The sequence below is a fragment of the Zonotrichia albicollis genome, chromosome 22 (genome assembly GCF_047830755.1).
Source record: "Zonotrichia albicollis isolate bZonAlb1 chromosome 22, bZonAlb1.hap1, whole genome shotgun sequence".
In the NCBI taxonomy this organism is placed as follows: domain Eukaryota; kingdom Metazoa; phylum Chordata; class Aves; order Passeriformes; family Passerellidae; genus Zonotrichia; species Zonotrichia albicollis.
In genome coordinates this window covers 4,477,500-4,492,335 of record NC_133840.1, presented here as the reverse complement: position 1 = coordinate 4,492,335, position 14,836 = coordinate 4,477,500, and the positions used below count along the sequence as shown (strand labels likewise).

At 58.5% G+C, this 14,836-nt stretch overlaps 2 protein-coding genes across 3 annotated transcripts; one reads left to right on the top strand and one right to left on the bottom strand.

The window, feature by feature from the left end:
• Nucleotides 1–508: 508 nt before the first annotated feature.
• On the bottom strand, nt 509–2,563 carry TLCD1 (TLC domain containing 1). Its single transcript, XM_005493666.4, has 4 exons — nt 2,286–2,563; nt 2,062–2,144; nt 1,657–1,739; nt 509–1,271 (listed from the first exon to the last, which is right to left on the bottom strand). The coding sequence occupies exons 1-4, from the start codon at nt 2,480–2,482 to the stop codon at nt 876–878; spliced, it is 759 nt and encodes a 252-aa protein (XP_005493723.1). The 5' UTR covers nt 2,483–2,563; the 3' UTR covers nt 509–875.
• A 240-nt stretch (nt 2,564–2,803) lies between these two features.
• NEK8 (NIMA related kinase 8) lies at nt 2,804–14,322 on the top strand. 2 transcript variants are annotated; one of them, XM_074556743.1, is made up of 15 exons: nt 2,804–3,457; nt 4,159–4,364; nt 5,306–5,538; nt 6,157–6,288; nt 6,461–6,669; nt 7,062–7,141; nt 7,410–7,591; nt 7,791–7,941; nt 9,062–9,138; nt 10,276–10,393; nt 10,673–10,823; nt 10,931–11,094; nt 11,299–11,457; nt 11,536–11,694; nt 13,238–14,322. In XM_074556743.1, exons 2-15 carry the CDS (start codon nt 4,229–4,231, stop codon nt 13,264–13,266), a joined length of 1,980 nt encoding a protein of 659 aa, XP_074412844.1. In that variant the 5' UTR covers nt 2,804–3,457; nt 4,159–4,228; the 3' UTR covers nt 13,267–14,322. The 2 variants fall into 2 exon arrangements, with proteins under 2 accessions (XP_074412844.1, XP_005493724.1); XM_005493667.4 differs by lacking the exon at nt 2,804–3,457 and adding an exon at nt 3,514–3,886.
• The last annotated feature ends 514 nt before the right edge of the window (nt 14,323–14,836 follow it).

The window sequence follows — 14,836 nt, the reverse complement described above, 5'->3', positions numbered from 1 at the left end:
GAGAGGGCCCAGCATGCTCACAGGGCTGCAGCTGCACTGTGCCAGTGAAAACTGCTCCAGGGGGATGCAAGCATGCAGCAATCTTCCAGGAAGAGCCCTTGGCCTCACATGGCTTTTCCATGCCAGCTCCACTTCACGTGGCTGCCGGGTGAGTCACACAGCCCAGCCAGGCTCCTCACCACCAGGCTGGAGACAGGCAGGTCAGGCACTGCCACAAGGCTCAGCACCTCTCCTGGTTCCCTTCAACTGTCCCCTGCACAGTTCTGGGTCTCTGGAGGAGCAGAGGAATGAGGAAGAAGAGGGCAACCCATCCACACAAGAGACAGAGTTGTGCTCAAGGCTCAGCCGGGTTGGCAGGACCCAGCAGGCTGAAATGTCCCTAGAACAAAGCCAGCAGCAGGTATGTGCCCTCTCCCTCCCTGGGAATGGGGCACATCTTCCCCACAGCCCCAGCCCAGGGGGAGTCCCCGACCTGCTCTGCCCCACAGAAGAGCCAGCCCAGGTGTGCTGCGGCAGCAGTAAATAGACTGATTTTAATGCACATTACACCCAACATCACCACGGGAGGGACTCCTCCCCTCCCTCACAACCCTTCCAGGCATCAGCTGCAAAGCACAGCCACCCCTGGCCCTCCAGCTGCCGGCAGGGAAGCTGGCTTGGGCTGCTTCTCCATCGGCCGTGCCTCTGGCTTCAGCAGCATCCCCGCGGCTCGGCGAAGCTGTCGGGCTGGTCCAGCAGGGGAGCGCTTTTAGGCAGCAGAGCGGGTGAAGGCAGGGCCTGGGGCCAGGGAGAAAGCCCTAAGGCACATCAGAGCAGCTTTGGAGAGCCCAAAACTTCCAGGAGCCGGAGCCTGGGTCCCCCTCGGCACGCACGTCTCAGTCTATCAGAAACTTCTCACCGTCTACATCTCTCCCCGCAGAGCCTTTGCGCAGGGAGGGGAAAAAATCGGAGCGGAGGAGGCGGGAGAAGTACATGAGGATCATGGCATCGAGCAGCAGGAGGTTGGCAGTGAGGAAGGCACCCTGGCCCTGCAGCTCCACGTGGCGGAGGAAGTAGCAGGTGAGGTAAGCCTGGGGCGCCAGGCGGAAGGCGAAGTACACCACCAGGTTGATGTATTTGTTGGCCTCGTAGAGTGCCGGGGAAGGCACGTTGCTCATCTTCAGCAGCATGCGCACCGTCAGGAAGATGTTGCTCACCTCCACCAGCAGCAGCAGCACCGCTGCCACCAGGAAGCGGCCTGTGATGATGAGTGAGACGAAGGCAGAGATGGCCTGACACACACACACAGAGAACAGGGTCAGCTCGCCTTGCCCTGGGGAAAGCGAGTCCTTCCCTGCCCTCAGTGAGAGCACACAGTTCCCCCCACCCAGAGATCCCAGCAGGCACCTGAGAGCTTAAGAGAAAACCAGATCCCCCAGGACCAGTTACACCTCCCTGTATTGGGTTGAGCCTCCAGCTCTTCCCCCTTCCAGCTCCCAGCCTGTCTGGCTCCAGGCGCTCGGAGCCGATGCTGGCAGGCGTCCTGCCCTCGCCTTGTTGGTGCAGAGCCTACCTGGCAGCCAGGGTGAGGCAGACACAAGGGCTCCAGCATGCCCAGGAACCTGGGTGGGCTGAGCCCTGGGGTGTGTGGTAGCCCCCCGTGCTGGCCATACTCACCATAGCATGGTGCACCAGGTACTCCCAAGAGGAGCGGGACTGATGGTTGAAGATGATGTCAAGGGTGTCATGGATGAAGTAGCCTGTGGGATGAAGGAGAGCGTTCAGAAGGTCTGGCTTGTGCACCGTGAGCCACTGTGGAAAGGAGGAGCAGCGAGGAGGAGGGTGGTGTGACTGTTTTTCAGGTGTCAGAAACATCTCCACCCTGTCTGGCTATGGAGAGACGGCCATTCCCTGGGGGTTGGCAGCCTGTGGGCTCCACGCTGTGATTAAGGCAGGAGGCATGGAGCTGCCCAGCCCTTGAGCCAGTGGCTCGTCCCGAGCCAGCATACCGGGCAAAACTGAGCAAGGAGTGGACAAAGTCCGGCGGGGTGGCTGCGGCCACTGCCCTGCCAGATTTCTTACCTGAGGAAAAGCAGACCAGCAGGTGCCCTGAGACGCTGTAGCCGTCCTGGATGTCGGAGAGCAGCTCCGGAGAGTGCCAGAGGCTGCGAGTGAGGAGAGCAGGAAGCGGGTCAGCCTAGCCTCCGGGACGGTGAACACCGGGACCCCCTACCCCCAGCTCACTCTCCAGGAGTGCCTAGCTCGCACCGTGTGCACCGTACCCGCGTCTCCTCGCGCTGCCCTACCTGAAGAGGGCCCATAGCCCCGCCAGCACGGAGTGTGCGAAAGAGACGAGGAGGTTCCTCCAGCGCCAGACGCGGCCGGGACGGCTCCTTACGGCGGCGGGCTGTGGCACGGCCAGGGCCAGGCGGCGCAGTGCCGCGAAGATCGCCACGCCGCCGCCCACCAGCGCCGCCGAGGCCGCCCGCCAGCCCGGGCCCATCGCGCCCAGTCCCGGCGGCGCGCGGCCGCGGGGCCACGCCCCATCCCCAACCACACCTTTGCTCCGGACACGCCCCCCGCATGCGCCAGCGGGGCCACGCCTTCCCATTGGGCACTCCCCCCGCGCTGGCCACGCCTCCCGCGCGCGCGCCTGCGCGGAGGTGGCGGGTTCTGAGCGGGCGTGGCCGCGGCGTTCATTGATAAGCGGCGCGCTGGCCACGCCCCCCCGTCCGTGTGTGTGCGCGCACGTGTGCGGAGCGTGGCGCGCCTGGGCAGGTGTGCGGGGCTGCTCGGCGTGTTCCTGCTGGGCGGGCGCGGGATTGAACTGTGCGCCAAACACCGCGCGTGTGGCCCTCAGATACCGCCCGCCCGTCTGTACCGGGCAGCGCGGGAGGGTGACTGCAGCCTGTGCCTGGCAGACGTTGCACATCTGTGCTCGGCCTGCACATCTGCCACGGTGCTGCACAGCTGGCCTGGGCTTCGTACATCTGTTCTGCGCCTTGTGTGTGTCCCAGCACGGTGTGGCTCTCGCCGGCGATTGCGGCGCATTTTGTCGGGGGAGGATGCCCGGGAAAACATTTGGAAAAGTAGTGGGAGCAGCCACAAACGCTCACCTCAAGGTGTGGCGGGGGGGCTGAGGCACTCAGAGGTGCCCCCTAATACCAGGCTGCAGTAGGATAAGACTGAAAGGCGGTGGGATCCTGATTCCTGCGTGGGGGTCCCGCCCGATCGCTGCCCCACGCTGCAGGGCGCCGGCTCGGGCGACGGGGGCTGACCCCTTCCTCTGTGAGCCGGGCTGGCGGTCGCTAGATGGCAGCAGGGCCACGTGGCAGTGCCACCACTGCCACTCTGTCACTGTCCCCACTCCAGGACAGAGGCCGCCCCTCCTGGGTGCAGGGCAGGACCCGCTTCCACGCTATAGCCGCCATCGCGCCCGGGCTCGGGGTTGCTCGTGGTCCTGAGGGGTCTAAAGCAGGTCTGGGGGGCCATGGAGGGGACTCGTGCCCCTTGTGCTGGCTCCGCAGCAGTGCAGCCCCCGCAGTGGGTGCCCCTCGAGGCTCGGGGCTGGAGGCTGCTGGGGACACCGCCGCTCTGCGGGGGTGCGGGGGTCCTGCTGGTCCCGCAGTGTGGGCGGGCAGCCCAGCGCACCTCAAACCTCTCTGTCCCGTCTCTCTCTCTCATACCCAAGAGGGTCTGGCTGCCGGTGGCACTGAGGTGTCACCCAAACGGGGGTGGCGTTACCCCCCTACCGAACCACGGAGCCCCCCGGCCGTACACAGCGGCGCGGTTTGTCCGCCCGCGGCCGCCGTAGCAGCGCGGAAGTGTCTCCATGGAGACGGGAGGAGCCGGGCCCAGGGATGGAGAAATACGAGCGGATCCGGGTGGTGGGGCGAGGGGCCTTCGGGTGAGGGGCGTCGGGGATGGGCGATGGGGACGGCTATAGTCTTTGTACCTCCGGACGGGAGGCCTTTAAGCCGCTTCCCTGGGGCAGCGAGGCGATTGTGGCCGCGGCAATGCGGGGTCGGCCGGGGTGTGGCACCAGGGGGGACACGACACAAAGTGTGTGACACCCCGGGGCGCGGGGATTGCGGGCGACCTCTGTCACCCCAGGGTGATGGCCAGGCCCTGCGTTGTGTCCCCTCTCCCCGCGCTGATGCCCTGTCCCTGTCCCCGCAGCATCGTGCACCTGTGCCTGCGCAAGGCCGACCAGAAGCTGGTGATCCTGAAGCAGATCCCGGTGGAGCAGATGAGCAAGGATGAGCGGCTGGCAGCGCAGAACGAGTGCCAGGTCCTCAAGCTGCTCAGCCACCCCAACGTCATCGAGTACTATGAGAACTTCCTGGAGGACAAGGCGCTCATGATCGCCATGGAATACGCCCCAGGTGGGCCCTGCTGTCCCCTACAGTGCCTGTAGCTGCTCCCTGGGCAGGTCCAGGGCATGCCAAGCACTTGGCTCTCTTTGGGTCAAGCACTTTGTGCTCCTTGTAACAATCCTGGGGTTTGCACCTCCAGGAGACCAAGCTTGTCTCTCTTGAGGAGACATTTTTGTAGAAGAGTATCTGTGGTTCTTGATGGACACCAAATTGACCGTGAGCCAGGCGACCAAGCATTGATACAGATTGTGGAGTCACCATCCTTGAAGATACTCAAAAGATTGTGGTCCTGGACAAGCTCAGTGTCTCTCCTTGAGGAGTGACCTCACAAGGTCCCTTCCATCCTTAGCCACTACATGATTATATCCCTTACACCTGCTAGCCATATCCAAAACAAGGAGATTTCAAACCCCTCTGTCCCTGATCAGCATGCTACCATCTGCCCTGCCTCAGGTTTCAGCCACATTTCCCTGTGTCATCTCTGTTGGCCCCACATTTCTAGCAAGATTTCCTGTGGAGTTTCAGATGAAATCAGCATTTGCATGAGGGTTTTCTAATATCTGTATGTGAGCCCTGAATCTGGACCTCCCCTCCCAACAGGGGCCTCTCTGTGCCACGTGGCCTCTTGGACTGCAAGAATTCTGCTCTGCAGAACAGGCTGATCTTGTTCTGCCGTGGAGGTTTATGTCCTCTTCCAAGAGCTGTAATTTTAGTGTTTCTTTTCCTGCTTTTGATAATGTATCAACGATAACTTCTCTCTGGCTGTTTCTTCCTCCCACCAACTGCGCTGCCTTTGTTCAGGAGCACTGGAGGATGTGCTGCTTATCCCACCAGGATGTGTTTATCCCACATGCTTGCCTTGTTAGGATGCCAAAATGGCAAAATCCCCCCGGTTTTAGGCCCAGGTTTGTGCTGTCCTGTGCCCACAGCCCTTTGTTTGCTCCTTGCAGGGGGCACTCTGGCAGAGTTCATCCACAAACGCTGCAATTCCTTGCTGGATGAGGACACCATCCTGCACTTCTTTGTGCAGATCCTCCTGGCCCTGCACCACGTGCACACCAAGCAGATCCTGCACCGTGACCTGAAGACCCAGAACATCCTCCTGGACAAGCACCGCATGATCGTCAAGATCGGAGACTTTGGCATCTCCAAAATCTTGAGCAGCAAGAGCAAAGCCTACACAGTGAGTGGCAGGGCAGCTTCTCACCCCCTGGCAGCAGGCTGGAAACTCTGGATTTGGTTCACAACCATCTCTGGGAAGTGGCTTTAGGCAGTGCTGCCTTGTTCCGTGGCTGATATCTTCATGGCTGAGTTTGCTGTGGCTCTGTGGGCTGCAGAAAAGTAAAAGGTGGGAGAGGATGAGGTGTCTGAGTCCATGGTGAGGGCAGGCAGGGTGGCTCCTGCTGGGGGTGGTGTTTGCAGACTCGTCTGACACATCCTTAGCAAATACATTCCTGCCTGTGCACTCCCATGCTGCCTTAATCTCCTTTCTCTGCTTGACATTTAGTGTCTCTCCCCACCTGGGCTAATCTGACCAGACGTTTGTATCACGCTTTGGGCTCTGATTCTCTCAAGTGGATAGAAGCAAAATTAGAGGCAATCACTGTATGTGTCACTGGAAAGGCAAATCCTCTTGCTTTTCACTGAGATTTTCAGGCAGCTGTTGATGCCAAGGGAACAAAAGCCCAGCTCTGTGGAGCTTTGCTTGGTGGTGTTCCAGCCAGCTCTGCACCAAACCTCCCTCTTTCCAACCTCTCTGCCCCGCTTTCACTGCACTGTGGCAAATTTTTGTCTCTTGTAGGTGGTGGGAACTCCATGCTACATCTCCCCAGAGCTCTGTGAAGGGAAGCCTTACAACCAGAAGAGTGACATCTGGGCCCTGGGCTGTGTGCTCTACGAGCTCGCCAGCCTCAAGAGGGCTTTCGAAGCTGCGGTAAGAGCCGTGCGGTTTACACATAACACAGAGAGCCGTGGCCTCTCACAGAGGTGAAAATGTGTGCCGGGATCACTTCTCTGTGAAGGCAGAGGGCAGTGCTGAGAGCTCCTTCCTCCTTGGCCTCGCCCCTCACTGCCCAGCCACTGTTTGTGTGTTGTTCTCTCTCCAGAACCTTCCTGCCTTAGTGCTGAAGATCATGAGCGGGACGTTTGCCCCGATCTCAGATCGGTACAGCCCCGACCTGCGCCAGCTCATCCTCAGCATGCTCAACCTGGATCCTTCCAAACGGCCCCAGCTGAACGAGATCATGGCCCAGGCCATCTGCATCCGGCCCCTCCTCAACCTCTACACAGACGTGGGCAGCGTCAAAATGAGGAGGCAAGTGGCACTGCCACCTCAGTGTCCCTTGGGAGGGGCTGCCATAGCCCACAGCATGGCTGACCAGCTCACTGCCTCACTTCTGAGTCCAAAGGGAACATTTTCCCAATGCCACTCTGTTGTGCTGCCTAATGTGCAGCTGCTGCTGGCTGAGCTCGGCCCAGGGGCTCAGAGCCAGGCAGGTGCCATGGCAGGTGTGGGCTTGTCATCACAGTGACAGCAAACAGAGCGTTGTGAGCACAGGGGGAAGTGAGCTGGTGCCAGCTCTCCTCTCTCAGGTTGTTTAAAGCAGTGCTGGGAGTGATTCCACCCGTGGCTTCTGCTGTAGCTCTGCCCAGATTCTGTGATCCAGGGCTCTGCAGGACATTAAAGGCTGGATTTTGGTTTGGCAGGCCTGAAAAACCCTTGGCTCCGGTGCCCACAGTGACCCACAGCCGGACAGAGGGACGGGCAAGCAGTGCCAGGCAGAGGGGTGAGTTCTGGCATGGTGTGTTCTACTCAACTCCATTTAGAAGCACCCTTTCCTTTGGATGACACAAGTCAGAGAGGCACTCAGGGTTCTGGAGAGAGAAACTTTAGAAATATCACCTCCCCTGAGCTCTGGAGGAGCCCTGCAGCCCCTTGGACCAGCACAAGTCTGGCTCTGGCAGCTCTGCTGGCACCTGCACTGGCTGCTGCTGTCACTTTTCCGTGGGAGGAGAGTCAGGGATGCACATGAATGATTTCTCTGTGCCCCACAGGTGCCCGACGTGGTTCAGGCAGGACAGGAATCCCCCCTCCCCTGTCATCCATCTACACGTGGGGCAGTGGCATCACCACCCCTCTGCGCCTGCCCATGCTGAACACTGAGGTGGTGCAGGTCTCTGCTGGCAGGACACAGAAGGCTGGGGTCACCAAATCTGGGAGGCTCATCCTCTGGGAGGTGAGTGACAGGGACACTGGGATGTGGAGCCTTGGATGTGTGATTCCTGTGAAAAAGGCATTTCTGCTCACTCACAGACCCTGGCACTGCCTCCTCCAGGCCTGCAGTGCCAGCCAGGGTGTGGGTAATGCTGATAAGCCTGTGGAAGGGGTTCATCAGTGTTCTCCAAGCCAGCTCTTCCATGGCTTCTCTCCACCAGGCTCCTCCCATGGGTGCTGCTGGGGGTCCTTCTCTCCCAGGAGCCACTGAGCAGCTCCAGCCTCAGTTTGTGTCCCGCTTTCTGGAGGGCCAGTCAGGAGTGACCATCAAACATGTGTCCTGTGGTGATCTTTTCACAGCCTGCCTCACAGGTGAGCTGCTGCCTCCTGCCTCCTGCCTGGGTCCCAGAACCCCTTAAAACCCAGTGGGGGAGCCTGGGGAGCCTGCTCAGAGAGGAACCAGAGAGATGCTGTGGGCTGGGGTGACACAGAGGCCTCTGTGGCCTCTCATCATGTGGGAGTCAGAAATGGCAGACATGGTCCTCCTGTGATGCTACACTAGTCAACTTGGTCCCAAACTGTCTGGTGTGGGGAGGGCCACAAACAGTTGGACTTAGGTGATCTTAAAGGTCTAAATTATTCTATGATTCTTTGAAATCTCCTGTGCTTGTTGTCCTGGTTGCATTGGTGTCACCTGAAACCGGAACTGAGAGTGGGGACTGCAGTGTGAGGAGAATCTCTGTCACATACTCTGTGAGTGTGACATGGGCACATGCAGTGACCAGCAAGGACTGATTTCACTGTGAGGAGTCAACGTGAGCTGCTGCAGGGCTGGTTATCCTCACACTGAAGGAAAGCAGGGTTTGAAGCCCCCTCAGACCAGCCCAGGAAGTGTTCTGGGTGGAAGTGGAGCATACACCAGTCCAAGGCCATGTTTGTGGAGCAAAGCCCTCCCAGTGGTCCTGTGGGAGCTCTGTTTGTTCTTCTCCTGGGGGTCAGAGCAGCAAACAGCAGATACACAGTGGGCAAACTCCATGGCCATGTGTTTATCCTACCTCCCATGGAGTTTCCTGCCACCTCTGTGCTGGGCAGCTGCTCAGGGACTGCCTCTGTGACTTTAACACCTTCACAGACCCTGGGGTTCTCAACTCCTGCCTACACAGCTGCAGCAATGTTATCTCAGTGCTCTTATCACTGCTGTTTGTTTGTCGAGCCGTTGCAGCACAGTGAGGCTGCTGCTCCCTGGGAGCCCCTGCAGCTCTCTGGAAGCTCCTGCAGCTCCCTGGGAGCCCCTGCAGCTCTCTGGAAGCTCCTGCAGCTCCCTGGGAGCTCACTGAAGGCTCTGTGACCCCTGCAGCTCGTTCTGAGTCAGAGCGGGTCCGATGTCCTGGGAGCCATGGCCACCCCTCGGCTGTGTCACCTCGCAGGGCCTCACGTGTGCCTTGCAGGGCCTCCCATGTGCCACTGACAGGGCTCCTTTCTGCTCCTGCAGACAGAGGGATAATCATGACCTTCGGCAGCGGCAGCAATGGCTGTTTGGGGCACGGAAACTTCACGGATGTGAGCCAGGTTGGTGGAGAGGTTGCTGGGTGTGCTGCTCCCCCGGGGTAAAGGATGGATCGTGGCTTCTGCACCACGTGAGGGGGCTCATCCCAGCTCCAGGGGTGTGCATCCCAGGCATGCTCTGGCATCTGACCCCCTCCCCCTCGTCTCCGTGTCACTGCGGGTTTTAAAAGACCCAACCTGCCTCTCTCTTTCTCTGCCCCCCCTACACAATGATCCCTTTGAGCGTGGGGGAAGTCAAGAGCTGCCTTGTGGTTGCTGTTGGCAGGCTCCCAGCTTGGAGCCTGCCTCCAATCACACACCTGCCTGCTTCACTCTTGGCCTGCAGCTGCCAGGGTTCACTGAGAAAAGTTATTTTTCAAAGGAGCCAGTATTTAAAGAAGAGCTGTGTGTTTCCGATTGGCTCGGAGCACTGGGGCTGAGGGCTCATTGCTCCCTTCCAGCTCCGTCCTCGGATGTGGCAGCAGCCCATGGCTCCCAGCCGAGCCCGGGGACTGGTGCCATTTGTCACTGTGGTCAGCTGGCCCGTTTGTTCCTGCTCCTCCCAGAGCTGAGCTGCTCCCTGCTTATGGCTGGGGAGGGGAGCCCAGTTGGGAGCAGCAGCCAGATCCCAACAAACGGTGCTTTTCACTGGAGGATGATAATGAGTATGAGGCGAGGTGTCAGATCTAACAGCAGGTCACAGCAGGGGCCGGGTGAAATGTGGAGATCCTGCTCCCTCCACCCCCTAATGAATCTGAGCCGTTAACTCGCAGCTCCTCTGAGCCAACACATCCTGCACCAAGCCCCTGCCTGCTCAGGGCAGGCGTTCACAGCCCCTGGCACTCCCCACATGGGCAGGGGGGCGAATCCCAACCCTTGCTGAACCTCTTCCCTCTCCAAACTCTCGTGCTGGCTGCTTTCTTCCGCCCCAGAGATGTTTGCATTATCTTCTGTGCTGTGTGCACGTAGTCTCTTATCCCTTTGAAGCCTATTTGGAACAAAAAAAAAAAACAACCCAGAAGTTTCTCTGTTGTTTGTGTTGGATGAACACTGGGATGCTGCCAGCGCTGTGTTGAGTCTGGGGGGGCCGGGTGGGAGGGATGGGAGCAGCCAGGCAGGCTGGGAGGTCTGGGCTGACGGCTGCTGCTCTTCCCCTGCCAGCCCAAGATTGTGGAGGCCCTGCTGGGCTACGAGATGGTGCAGGTGGCCTGTGGTGCATCTCACGTCCTGGCGGTCTCCAACGAACGGGAAGTGTTTGCCTGGGGCAGGGGGGATAACGGTAAGAGAAGTCTGTTTTGCAGAACAGGGCTTGTGCCTGTTCCTGCTCCCTTTGCTGGCCCTGCTTGCCCACAGTCTCCTCCACATGTGCCAGGGTGGGTGGCTGTGGAGGAGCTGCAGCTGTTTTGCTGCACACCAGGGTCCCTGTGCTTTGGGTTTTGCTGCTTTCTGGGATCCCGGGCTGGGCTCTTGCAGCAGCTGTGTCAGTGCTGCTCTCAGTGGGGCTGTGCTCAGGGTGTGTGTTGCCATCAGCTGTTCCCTGCTCTGTTCCTCCTACCAGGTCGGCTTGGGCTGGGCACCCTGGAGTGCCACAACTGCCCCCAGCAGGTCACAGTCCCTCCAGAGCACGAGGCTCAGAGGGTCATCTGTGGCATCGATTCCTCCATGGTGCTCACAGTGAAGAACCAGATTCTTGCTTGTGGGAGCAACAGGTAAGAGGGGTGAGGGTCCACATTTTATCCTCCTGGGCCTATCTGTGTTGTGACCAAGGAGCTCCAGAAGACATCCCTGTGTGATCCCAGAGATTTTCCCTGTGCAGGTGTAACAAGCTGGGCCTGGACCGGATCAGCTCAGCAGAGGAGCCTTCCCCAGAGGACCAGGTGGAGGAGGCCACTGTGTTTGTGTGTGCCCAGTCAGCCCCCTTGAACCAAGAGCCCATTGTGTGTGCTGACATTGGTACAGCACATTCAGCTGCTGTCACAGGTGAGGGTGTGTGCCCACATTCTGAGAGGGGACACCTACATTTTCCCTGTCTTCCTTCTGCCTGTTTCCCATGGACAGTCTCTCAAGAGACACCCTGCTCTCAGTGTTGGAGCTCTGTGGAGCAGAATGCTCAGCCTGAAGACAGCAAGGGGTTTCAGTGTGTCCCAAGTGACACCCCCTTGTGTCTCTCCTCTCTGCTGTCAGCCTCTGGCCACTGTTACACCTTTGGCAGCAACCAGCACGGGCAGCTGGGCACCAACTCCTGCCGCAACAGCCGCGTGCCCCACCTGGTTGTGGGGCTGGAGACCATGAAGGTCACCGTGGTGGCTTGTGGAGATGCCTTCACTGTGGCCATTGGAGCAGGTGAGGCTGAAGCCCCCATGTCCTGGGCTGCAGCAGGCCAAGGCAGGTGTGCAGTGAGGTGTTTATGTCCCTTTGCAGATGGTGAGGTGTGCACGTGGGGGAAAGGAGCCAGGGGACGCCTGGGCAGGAAGGATGAAGAGACAGGAGTGCCAAGGCCAGTGCAGCTGGAGGAGACACATCCATACCTGGTGACCTCTGTTGCCTGCTGCCACGGGAACACGCTGCTGGCAGTAAAGCGTGAGTAAAGGCTTTGTGCCTGTGATTCTGCCATGAGGACCCAGCCAGACTAGGGCTGTGCTGAGTAACCCTGGCATGTAAGCTCACTGTTATTCTAGTCTTTCTTGAGCTGTAGATGAATAGAAATAACCAAGCCCAAAATAATTCCCCTACTTCCCTTCAACTCTGTGACACTGCCTCTCCCACTGGGCAAGGGGAGCAAAGGGATGGCAGAGGCTGTCTGGTGCACTCCCAGACAGGTAGGCTGGCCAAGCTACCCTGCCAGCGGTCCACTGAGTATCCAAAAAGAGCAGCTCTCTAATTGATGCTGCTGAAATAGAAGCTGAGATTTGAGGCGTCATTTTGGCTGCTGCCTTGCCATTGTGGTTTGGAAAAGATAGCAATGGTTTTGTGGTTCCTCTCTGCTGGGGCCAAAGGCAGCATCATGGCTGGGTTAAAACGTGCCCATGGCGTGACCTGCCCTTCCTGCCTGGATGCACAACGGGAGCCTGGCCCAGACTGCTGCAGGGGCCTTTCTTCCTCCTGTGCTGGGCTGATGATGGCCTCAGCCTGGGCTGAGGGATTCCAGCCCCAGCCCACTTCAAGGAGGCTAATTACAGCCCTGAGGGGAGGAGGCCCGGCTGACAGCCCCAGAATCAGCCCTGGCTCTGTTCCTCCCCTGCAAGTGCCCAGCTCTCATGTGATGTTTGCTGCCACGTGAAGGGGCAGGGAATGGCCAAGTCCCCAGGCTCAGGAACAAGTAGCGCATTTGTCATGGCAGTAAAAGGGTTTTGTCTCTGCAGGAAGACTGCAGGCTGCTCTCCCCTTCCGCTGCTTGAGTCTCCCTGCACTCTGTGGCAGCTGGTTTGTGGGCTCCCACCTGCAGCACTGTAAGAGCAGGCACTGAGTGTGTACCCCTACTGCTGTCCCTCTGCCCAAAACCTTGTCCTGTCCCAGTACCAGGAGTGCAAACTCAGCGGTGTGAGGGCAGCAGCCTTGCCTGCCCCAACATCCCTCAGCAACCAGCGTGCAAAAAAGCACTGAGAGCTCTGTAAAAAGCTGAGATTTGGGCTTTTCACACAGCTCAATCTGCCTGGAAATTTCTCCAGCGAGAACACGAGATCTGGTGACACATGTGATGTCATTGCTGCTGTGATCTGGCCCGGGAGGGTGCTGGCACAGGCAAGCTGCACTCTACCTTTGGGGTGGCTGTTCTGCTCCTCCCATGGGACCAACTCCACTTTTGACTGGCTTGGACTGCTGCCCAGGTTATCATGAGCTCCTGCTGCTCCCTTCTCTCAATCCCACTGCAAACAGAATAACTGGGAGAAGCCAGGCTGGAGAGGAGGAGAGCACAAACCTCAAGAGATTGCATTTTGTCCTACTGGGTGTTGCCTTGCTTGTGCCACTGCTTAAGTCTTGCAGTGGCTTCCTGTAGGGAAGAGGACAGGGATTTTGGTGCCCATCTGTGGGATATTAGGCTTGTGTGGGGCAGAACACTTCTTGTAGCTTCATCAAAGTGGGGCTTCCAGCTAAATCTCAATCTTTTCTCTTTTTGTTTCAGCTGTCGTGGAGGAGTCGCCTTCCCAGTGAGTGAGAGCAGCCACATCCTGCTCTTCCTGCTGCCCACGGTGGCCTGGCTCAGACACACTCCAGGCTCCAGAGCTCCTCAGCTGCACTCTGAAGGCAGCAGTCTGGAAACAGAGAGCTCCTAACGATGGTTCCCAAGGAACCAGACCTGGTCTCACTTATTGAATTGTCACTGTGAACCTCCAGTGCCTGAGAGTCACTGCCCTGGACGTGCCCAGAGCTCTGGTGCTGCCTTCAGGGGGTCACACCGTGCCTCTTCCCCTCCCTGCTGGAAGTGCCTCTGTGGAAGAGTGAGGAGCACAGAGGTTGTTTTCCTCTGTGGAAACTGTTTCTGGTTACAAAGCCCAGGCTGACAGCTCCGTGTCTGAGAGAGCTGTCAGCCTTTGCACAGCAGCGTCTGGAGTCAGGGCCCCAGGCGCTGTGCTGGGTGACTAAATGCAAACCTCTTTGCTAATTAGAGATGTCTGTCCTTTCCCATCCCCCCCCTAAAACATTTCACCCATTTATTGAGCACACTTTGGAGGGTCCTGCCTGCACGGCTGGCCGAGCTCTGCACGAGCAGCCTCCCTGTGCTGCACAGCTCTCCCCAAATGCTGCCTGGAGCTTTCCAATTACAGCCTCCCCTGGCCCCAGGAGCTCGCTGGAGGATCCTCCAGCTGACATTTGTCCTCAGGCTCCTCAGTCCTGCTGCTGGCCGGCTCACTGGCTCCCAGCTGAGCTAGGGAAGGCAGCAAAACACAGCCAGTGATTGTCAGTACTTGGAAGTTTTTAAACCCAGTTTTGTCCAGGGAGCTGATGAGTTTCCACCAGGGGTCTTAGTGGGCAGGAGAAGCACATCCATGTGTTATGGACAGGAGTCACGTTTTTTGTCTCCAGAAGGGTCGTTTCCTTTCCTTTATTTTTTTCCTCTTCTTTTCTTTTTTTAACTTACATTTGCCCTGGGCCATTTTTTGATGAGCTTCTGTCTCTGATCTGTCTGACATTGCAAATGCTCTTGCCTTTCACATCCATCTTTGTGCTGTTGCCAATCTGTTGTGTATAAAGTCGGTGCTTTCATAAGCTGGCTGAGATGAAATCTCTCTAATTATTTTTGTGATTCTTTCCTGTTTTCAATGAGGGAAACCTCGACGGGCTCTGGTAAAAGCCAACTGATCTCTCTGTCATGTGGAAGGTAATGAATTTCTGCAGCTCTCCTGCCCGTCCTTCCCTCCTCTCGCAGGCTCCAGCTGGGGAAGGGAGCAGGTCCCGTCCGGCCGGGAGAGGCGTGTGCAGCCCTGGCTGCAGACACAGCCTCCCTCCCTCCCTCCCTCTTTGGCTCCTGGCAGGGTGGGTGCATGGGTTTTCCCCTGCCTTTTTTGTTTCTTGTGGAGCTGCCTTTTCAGGCGGTTACACCCTGCAATCCCAGGAAGCCGACTGGAATTCAAAGGTTCTGCCAGTCCTTTGACACTTTCCTGTGCTGCAGGTTACAGACACAGCTCAGCGCGGTGTCGGGGAAGGTGCTTTCCCTTCCCAGACCAACCTGGGCACCAAAGTGGTTGCAGGGCTGGGTTCAATTGCCTCAAAGCCTCTCTGG